The 9,282-nt window shown below is 48.6% G+C and overlaps 1 protein-coding gene across 1 annotated transcript; it reads right to left on the reverse strand.

Moving 5' to 3' along the window:
- On the reverse strand, nucleotides 1-8,364 carry Npm2 (nucleophosmin/nucleoplasmin 2). The gene is made up of 8 exons (XM_005355599.2): nucleotides 7,744-8,364; nucleotides 7,543-7,628; nucleotides 7,329-7,451; nucleotides 4,564-4,657; nucleotides 3,409-3,575; nucleotides 3,184-3,218; nucleotides 509-542; nucleotides 1-407 (listed from the first exon to the last, which is right to left on the reverse strand). The coding sequence occupies exons 1-8, from the start codon at nucleotides 7,799-7,801 to the stop codon at nucleotides 363-365; spliced, it is 642 nt and encodes a 213-aa protein (XP_005355656.1). The 5' UTR covers nucleotides 7,802-8,364; the 3' UTR covers nucleotides 1-362.
- Nucleotides 8,365-9,282: the final 918 nt, after the last annotated feature.

Below are 9,282 nucleotides of genomic sequence, written 5' to 3' on the forward strand. Positions count from 1 at the left end.
GGCAGAGGCCAGATGCCTAGGCCTTCACCCAATCCTGGGGTGGAAACCAGGAAGAGCAACCTGGGGCCAGTTTCTTGCTCGCGGTTGCCCTCTGCTGGGCACATGAGCTAGTGCAGCGACAAGGAGATCCACCCAGGGAAAGGACGGAGGGAGATTCTGATCATGCAAATTTTATTGTGGCTTATGCACGCTTGTGGGGGGTTCTTCTCCAAGAGCCTTTTGAAACAGAAAGGCCGGGTTGTAGGGCTCCTGTGTGGCCCCCACAACACTATTACATTTAGGTTCAGGTGGAGGGGCTGGACACCTGCACCAGAGCAGCTGGTCGTCACCTCCCTGGGACTTGAGAGATACCAAGGTGCTCTTCATTTCTTGGATGCTGACTTCCTAGGTTTGGGTGTAGCTTTCCCCTGTGCAGATGAGGGAGACTGAAGAGTCTTTCTCCCTCCTGGCCGCCCTCCCTCCCTCCCTGGCAGCCTTCCTTCTCAAGGCTCACCTTCTCATGGATCACCTTCCTCCAGAGGCTCTTTTCCGGAGGGCCGGGCCTGGAAAGGAATAGGGACAGAGTGGGCGAGAGATAGTGGAGCTTTATGCCATAGATGAGCCCTCCCAGGAGCTGCAATCAGGAGCAGAGCTGGGCAGCTCATCTAGAGAGGGGCGGACTCAGACAGCTGAAGGTGCAGGAATGTCCCTCCACTTGGCTCCCCCTCCACCTGGCTCCCCCCCACCTGGCTCCCCTCCACCTGGCTCCCCCTCCTGCTCCCTCCTGGGTTGGTTTTTTTTTCTTTTTCAGTGCTAAGGGTTGAACTTAAGGTTTTATGCATTCAAAGGAAATGCTCCACCGCTGAACCTTATCCCCAACCCACATCTGAATCTAATTTTTGGCGGTGTTGCGGGAAGGGAACAGACTTGATTTCTAGCATGCTAGGCAAGTCCTCTGTCGCTGAGCTCAGCCGCAGCTTTGCTTGTTTCCTTTTCTGTTCTGTCTCTTTAAGAGTGTTTTCTTCTTAGACTTCCTATTGTTTTTCTTTCAGGTATGAGAAAGAATACCGTTATCGCCTGGTGGTGGTGGTGCACCCCAGCACTCGGGAGGCAGAGGCAGGCAGATCTCTGTAAATTCGGGGCTGGCCTATTCTTTAGAGCGAGTTTCAGGACAACCAGGGCTATAGAGAAAGAGAAACCCTGTCTTGAAAAACAAAACAAAAAAGCCTTTTTTTTTTTTTCATAATGGGAGGGGGATGGTATAAAAGGGATGGTTAGGAGGTACAGGGGTATAGGTTCAATAGACAATATATATACTTAAATGCATTTTGTTTGAGACAGGGTCTATCAGTAGCCCTGGACATCCTTCCTATAGAGAAGACCCAGCTGGCTTAGAACTGATACACCTGCTTCTGCATCCTGAGTGCTGGGATTAAAGGCATGTGTTACCACGCTCAGCGTCAAAATGTTTTGGTCTCTTTTTCTTCCTTCCTTTCAATCATAGGACAGGCAGATTGAGGCTGTTGTTTTGCTAGACTGTTGGACGGGATCTTGGTACAGTTAAGAGGCTTGTTGACATGACTTACGTGGTGGGGAATGAAGAGATTCGTCCTCAGAGTTACAAACCAAAGCGACTCCAGAACTCCAGGGATTCTGAAACGTTCCTGGGGTGTGTGTCATAAGTGTCTTATTGATGGTCCTGCCTGCTGCGCCGCCATTACTGGCTTTCATCCTGGAGACCAGTTCACTCTTGCCTTGGGACTTCGGTGCCGATGTAAGCAGAGAGGAAAAGTCTCCACCTTTCTTTCAGTTTTTTTTTCTTCAGAATTTGCCATCCTTCCATCCAGTCTGCCATTCACCCCTTTAAACTGCTCAAGTGTTTTATCTCGACAAACCTCAGATACCTGATCTTCACATGCACCCTGCCGTCCCCATGGTGCTGGCTGGTTAAGGGACTTAGAATGCTCTCTGGTTGGACGAAGGTTTGGATTGGATTGAGTCTGAGTTTCTGGTTAGCAGAGGGGGCTTCCACAGCCTTGGGAACCTCAGGGATTTGCCTTGGTTCCTCTCAGGTGGAGGTCTCTAGTCTTGGTGGCTTATTGTTCTGCGTCCTGAGACTGGTGTTTTATTGAAATTGGTCCGGTCTGGATGAATAAGTTGTCCCTTAAATATACTTTAAAGAAGGGCTGATATTAGATTTTTTTTACTATAAAATTAATGTTAACCTCACTCACTGCACATAATTTAGCAAACAGACATGAGGATAAATTACTTATGCTTTTCATTACTTTCCAATGTTAATCTTTTTTATATTTATTTATTTATTTATTATGTATACAATATTTTGTATGCCTGCAGGCCAGAAGAGGGCACCAGACCTCTTTACAGATGGTTATGAGCCACCATGTGGTTGCTGGGAATTGAACTCAGGACCTTTGGAAGAGCAGGCAATGCTCTTAACCGCTGAGCCATCTCTCCAGCCCACCCAATGTTAATCTTTTATATAACTTTAGCCAAGCTGTTTCTAAAATACAAGACATCAAATGAACCCAAACCCATGCTCTGTTCTCTTAATTATGTCCCTTTCTAGGTTGTTAGCATGCTTTCAAAGACAACATATGTTCCATTTGACTTACTCCACAGAGAAGAAAAAAAAAATTAATAGGAGACTGTTTGGTCAACTCTCATTGGCAGACAGTTAGAATGCCACTCTTTCCAGGATGGTCAGGTAAGGCCAGTTTGAGTTTGAGTGTAGATCTTGAACTGAGGGGAGTTACCTCAGGTAGAGTGGGGTCAGAAGGATTATTCATGCTTTAAGGGCTGTGTCAGCCTCCGGAGCTGTTGGATCCCCACGTGCACATGTGTGGAAACACATTGCCTATAGCTGCTCCCCAGGACTAGTTATCTCACAGAAGACCTTCTGCTGTTTCAGCTGGGCCTGGTACCCAGGCCTGTCATCCCAGTTCCCAGGGAGGTTGAAGCAAGAGGATCACATGTCCATGGCCTGCCAGGGCTATCCAGTGAGTTTAAGGCCTGGATGGGCAATTTACTGATACCCTGTCTCAAACAAAACAAAGCACCAAACGAAGCCAAACACAAAGTTTGGGGCTGTAACCCAGTAGTACCCTGTTTGCTTAACATGCCAGAAGCCTTGGTTGCAATCCTTGGTGGTGACCATGGTGGGGAATTAACAGGGTGAGTTACCTTGCTGCCTCCTCCTCTTTTTCTAGCTTTTTTTTCTGGAAATAAAAACCAAGTGTTATTTGGAGAGTCAACCCCAAGACCTAGAACCAGAACACACTCGGGTACTGAGCAGTTCCAACTCAGACCCACAGAACTTCAGTGGTGGTGGCCTTAGCTGGCACCAAATGCCCAACCTGGGAGGCCTAGCTCGGATCCTCATGCCCAATCTCATTTCTTTCCCCAAACCTTAGCCAGGCTTGTCTGCTTTTGGGGAGCAGCCCTTTTGACTTGTTTGGTAGGTGTCTCTTCTATTGATAAATCCAAATCCACATCTTCATCTTCCTCCTCCTCCTCCTCCTCCCCCTCCTCTTCCTCCTCTTCCTCGTCATCTTCCCAGGGTAGGTCTGAAGTCTCTGTAATGGCATGGGAGGTAGGCAGGAATAGGGCAGGGTAGGGAGAAACCAGAACATCTGAGTTAATGCCTAGCTCCTTCCCCACCATCCCTTTCTGCTCTAAGTTTATCCCCACGCAAGCACGCGACCACCATCTGCAGCAAGCCATATCCTTTCTGTCCCTTCTTCCGGTAGAGCCCAGGGTGAAGCAGGGGACAGGAAGTCTCCATGCAGACTAGGGGAAGGAGAGCAGGCAGGAGGAGGATGTGTATTAAGAACTGACTGGGACAAGGCTAAAGGTAGACTAGAAGGGAAGGAGATGTAGATGGTGGGGTTAAGGTATGGCTTGGCTCTCCAAGGTTTATGGACTAGAAACCTGGTCCTCAGTGTGCCACGTTGAGGTGGTGGAACCTGTTCAGAGGTGGTGTCTAATGTGACGTGGATCCTCTTGTTTTTTTTTTTGTTTGTTTGTTTGTTTTTCTATAGCCCTGGCTGTCCTGGAACTCACTGTAGACCAGGCTGGCCTCAGACTCAGACATCCACCTGCCTCTGCATTCTGAGTGCTGGGATTAAAGTATGTGTTACTATCACCAGGCTGTGAGGGGGATCTTAAGAGGTGACAGCATGGCAGGCGGCTTGTGTTGTTGGCCATGTTACTGCTATAGCTTCATGCCTTCTAGTAGCCATCTTTGAAATACTCCCAAATAGGGTCTCGTCATGTAGCCCAGGCTGGCCTTGAGCTAAGATTCCAGGCTGTGTCACCATGGCCAGTCTTGGAAGACCCTGCTTATCCTGCAATAGTCTCTGAAGCTGAAACAAGGGCCACACCACTCTCGGATACAGCTCAGGCCTGAGGCCCACAGCAAACATGGAGAGGCAAGTGAAGAGTTAAAGCTACAGCCCTGCCACAGCCTTCTAGTTCACTGGCAGTCATTTGCCCTTGGAGGAGTCGTAAAAAAAAAGTCAAGACTCTCCTAAGGCCTCAGGTACCCAGGACACCTCAACTTACCATAACATTCCTGGCCACTGAGGAACACAGGTCCTGAACCAGCCCGGAGCCGGAAAGTCACTGGGGGACAAAGCTCCACACCTGTCATTGTGACCTGTGGTGGGAAGGGACATCAGAACAACATAGGAGACACAGGGAACTCAACCCGGCCCCCTGGTAGGGGCTGGTCACACCATGATGTCATCCCAGCATGGAAGAGGCAAAGGCAGGAGGATTTTAAGTTCCAGCCAGTTTGGGTGACATGAGTGAGACCATCCAAAACAAAACAACCCCAGACACAAAATGATCCACTTCACAATATGGCCACACCGAATTATTCTCTTTTCTGTTTTTCACTGAAGAAAAGAGAAAAAAAAAAAGCTGGTGGTGGTGCGCACCTTTAATACCAGCACTGAGGCAGAGGCAGGTGGATCTCTGTGAGTTCAAGGCCAGCCTGGTCTACAGAGCTAGTTCCAGGACAGCCAGGGCTACAAAGAGAAACCCTGTCTTAAAAAACAAACAAGCAAACAAACAACAACAACAAAAAGGAAGTCTGTGGTGCACACCTGTATCCCAGCACGTGGGAGGAGGGACAGCCGGAAGGACCACTGGCAGTCTGAGACCATTCTGGACTGGGTCTCAAAGAACAACAAGAACAAAATGAACACAAAGGAAAGGAAGAAGTGAGATGGCTCAGCTGGTAGGTGTTCAGGGGGGAAAGGGCCCTGCCGAGCAAGCCTGGCAGTCGGAGTTCAGGCCCTGAACTCACAGCAGGCTTGAGGGGAGAAGAACTCCACAAAGCTCTTCTGATTGCCACATGTGAGCTGTGCCATGTTCACCACCCCCCCAACCTAGAGGAGCAATGCTCTTAACCACTGAGCCATCTCTCCAGCCCCCCAGAGGAATCCTTAAGTAAAGAAAGATGTCAAGCTGAGCTCGGGTGGCAGAGGTGGGCAGATCTGAGTTTGAGGCCAGCCTGGGTTATAGAGCAAGTTTCAAGGCAGCCGTAGCTACACAGAGAAACCTTGTCTTCAAACTCTGCACCCCCCAAAAGATGTCAATGTATTAAAGTGAATCGAGAATTCACATGATTAAGTAAAGGACCCAAAAGGCTCAAATGCTATTCTCTCAACATGATGATGTGTACAGGGTAATGGGATGTGGAGGAAGGACCTGGGATCAAGGGAGTCAAAAACATTTGAGGGGCTGGAAAGAAGGACAGGCTGCTCTTCAAGAGGAGCGGACACCCACCCAGTGTTTCACGACCACCCACCACTCCAGTTTCTAGGCCCCCTTCTGGCCTCTGTGGAAACCAGGTTCAAATGTGTGTGCAGACATACACAGGCAAAACACTCACACAGGAAAAATAGAAATCAGTAAAAATCTTCTTTAAAAAAAGCAGTTGAAGCCGGGCGATGGTGGCGCACGCCTTTAATCCCAGCACTCGGGAGGCAGAGGCAGGCGGATCTCTGTGAGTTCGAGACCAGCCTGGTCTACAGAGCTAGTTCCAGGACAGGCTCCAAAGCCACAGAGAAACCCTGTCTCGAAAAACCAAAAATAAATAAATAAATAAATAAATAAATAAATAAATAAAAATTAAAAAGCAGTTGATGACGTTTAAACTCCCTACTCATGAATAAAAGTAAAAGCTTTAAAGCCCAGGAGGACTAGATGGGGGCTTCATACATTTGGTGAAGGGTATCTGTCAATCATCTCATGGAGAGTCATCTCAAATCAAGGAAGAGGAAAGATCGTCAGCTCACATTTATCTCATTGAAGTTCCCAATCACTCTGGAGATCTGACTTTACGGTGAAGTGAAAGTTAAACCCATTTGATGGAAAACACACCTGCATTCTGAATTTTGATCTTTTCCTAGGCCAGTGATAATTGTGATAGGAGCCTGTGTAGTCAGGGCCATGGCAAGGAGCTTCATGACGCTCTGCTCTCCCCACCCCGCTTTCTCAAAGGCGAACAAATGATGCTTCTACAGCAAGTCAGGGGGCTAAACTAGGGTGCGTCACAGGATGAGCATAGTAAATGCTTTTCCCAGTCGTGAAAGTTTTCAACTTACAAACCTAGTTTTAAGTCAGGGAGCATTTGTATTATACCAAAAGTCTGAGCCCATGGGGCAAGGCAGTGAGGTTCTAGGAAAGGGAAAAGGGCCCAGTGTGTTGGCATATTATCTGTAATCCCGGCACCAGAGAGGGTGAGGCCAGAAAATTATAGTTTTGAGATTATGAGAGCCTGTCTCAAACAGACAAGGGCAGGCGAGATGGCTTGGCAGGTATAAGCCCTTGCTGCCTAGGTCTGGCAACCTGAGTTCGATTCCTAGAACCCACAGCAGGAGAGACTCAGCTCTTGGAAAGCTGTCCTCCGATCGCCACGTGCTACGGAAACACACACTTGCCCCACCCCTGAAGGATTTTTTAAAACCTCCAGACTACACACCTGCCATTATTCAAGAATAATGATTCACTGTGGGACAGCATGAGATTCATTGCTAGAAGGAAGAGCCTCTCCAGACACACGAGAGCCAAATACCAGCTCCCAACAAGGTCTCGCTGACTAGTAGTAAATGGCTCAAATGTGACCCTGTTGGAGAGGCTATTTGGCTTGTTCATGTTTGCTTCTGGGAAGCGGGAATTGGGATGGCTGTCCACTGTGGTCAGGGCCATGCTACATGGCTGTAAGCCCAGGGCATGAAGGCACCTCCATTTATGTCCAGGCCCCCTGAAGGGTGACGCTAGAGCAGATAGCTTCCCTGGGCCAGAAGGGAGAGACTCACCATAGGCAGGACAGAGGCCTTCAGGGAGGCAATGGTGACTGGTAGTTTTCTGTCTTCCTGGTTTGCTGGGGGCAGGATTTCCACGCGATTCACCTCCTCTTTGGCTTTCTCCCCCAAGCAGATCTGAGAAGGATGATGGGAGAAAGCTGTTACCTGTTGAGACCAGAGAACCGCTCCTGGGCCAGCCTTTCTCCCCTCCTGGGGAGACACCCACCGTGCTGAGCAACAGTTTACAGCTGTCCTTCCTCTCCACTTGGGGTTTAAAGGTGCAAGTCTGCTTGTCCTGATTGAGCTCGCCGCCTACATGGAGAAGAAAGCAGCATGGGTTTGGGAGGCTCGTGGGCTCCCCCCACATCAGCGGCACTGTTCACCAGCAACCCCATTCCACCTTTGCTGGGGACAGTCTTACCCTTACCCCAAAGCATGGTCTTTGGTGTGTTTTCCATCCCACTGCTGGTGCTTTGGAAACTCATGGAGCTTTCCTGGGTAGCTTGATGCAGGTGTTGGGGAACAGAAGCGAGTCAGGGGTAAGGCAGGGTCTTGGGTCTCTGCTTTGGAGCAGAACTATTCTATCTCCTGAGTAATGCAGAAGCTAAGCTCTCAGCCCTCTCTCTGTAAGGAAAACTTGTTTGAGGCCTGGGGAATTATGGCTATAGCCGATAGCCATTGAAAACCCCTAGAGGCCAAGTCGTCCACCCCCCCACCGCCCCTCTTCCCCGGGGACCTGATCAGAGCATTCCCAGATCTGAGACAAACACTCAAAACATCAGTGGAGAGAATGGTGATTTTGTCTAGCCCAAGCTTGGAAGCTTGCAGAGAGACTATTTGACAGCCTTGGGGCCCCTCCCAGAACCCCAGCGTGGTGAGGGAGCAGACACCAGGGTTGTGTCCAGTTGGCTCCAAGTCCGACTCATCCCCTGCTCAAGCTTACTGTGCTCCAGGCGTGGGTCATACCTTGAACTGCTGTCCTCATCTGACTTCAGAGATTCACCTAAGGACCAGCTTCCCACACCAGGCTGTTAAGAAGCCTGGGGAAGAGGAGGGGAGGTACCCAATTAGCCTTAAAGAGGTAGCTCTTCTTCCTTCCTTAGCCCCCTGCTGAGCTGGAATTACCTGGCACCTGACTGTTGAGCATCACCTCCAGTGTTTCCCATTGAGCTGGTTTAGGTGGGGCCACGAGAATGTGCATTTCCCAGTTTCCAGGTAAAGCTGCTGCTGTTAGCCTAGAAAGAGGCCCTAGGCCAGAACCACTGTTCACAGCCAGTGGGGACTTACTGAGGTAACCAAGAGAGAGGATATCTTTGCTACTTGGAGACACCGTCTTCTGGCAGGAAACACCGGCAATGACAACCGCCATACGTTTCTACCTACAGGGTCTGAAAGTTGTAAGGCGCTCCGCATCTTTGCCAATGTGTGGCATTGCTGGTGTTCTTAGATTTAGCCATTCTAGAGGGTGTTTTTCATTTATTTTTTCTTTCCCTCCAAGGAAAGGTTCTCCCACTGAGGTTATCTTCGGCCTGATGGTTGGTATTTCATTTTAGTTTGTCATTTGCATTTCCTTGATGATAAAGGATGTATACTATTCAATATATTGAATATTAGTGATTGTTGGTTATGAGCAAACTGACATTTTCAAAATGCCTGCTCAATTATTAAAATGGAGTTATTTGAGATTATTTTCTTATTGAGTTATAGAGGTTCTTTTTTAAAAAATTTATTTAACTTTATTTTATGTGAATTGGCATCAGATCTCCTGGAACTGGAGTTACAGACAGGTAAGAACTGCCATATGAGTGCTGGGAATTGAACCCCGGGTTCTCTGGAAGAGCAGCCAATGCTCTCAACCACTGGGGCATCTCTCCAGCCCCCAGAGGTGCTTGATATAGACTGGATATTTGTTCTGTGCCAAATATATGTATTCCAAAATTTTTTCATTCCAAATTATGTATTGTCT

This window comes from Microtus ochrogaster, chromosome 17 (assembly GCF_000317375.1).
Source record: "Microtus ochrogaster isolate Prairie Vole_2 chromosome 17, MicOch1.0, whole genome shotgun sequence".
NCBI classification, from domain to species: domain Eukaryota; kingdom Metazoa; phylum Chordata; class Mammalia; order Rodentia; family Cricetidae; genus Microtus; species Microtus ochrogaster.

What these genes read in the sequence shown, in the direction of transcription:
- Npm2 (XM_005355599.2), bottom strand. Translation starts at nt 7,801, where the DNA reads ATGAGTTTCCAAAGCACCAGCAGTGGGATGGAAAACACACCAAAGACC. An exon ending in AAAGAGGAGGAGGCAGCAAG is followed by an intron (nt 543 to 3,183) that starts GTAACTCACCCT and finishes ATTCCTTTCCAG; the next exon opens with GCCCGGCCCTCCGGAAAAGA. An exon ending in AAAAGAGCCTCTGGAGGAAG is followed by an intron (nt 408 to 508) that starts GTGATCCATGAG and finishes TCATCTGCACAG; the next exon opens with GGGAAAGCTACACCCAAACC.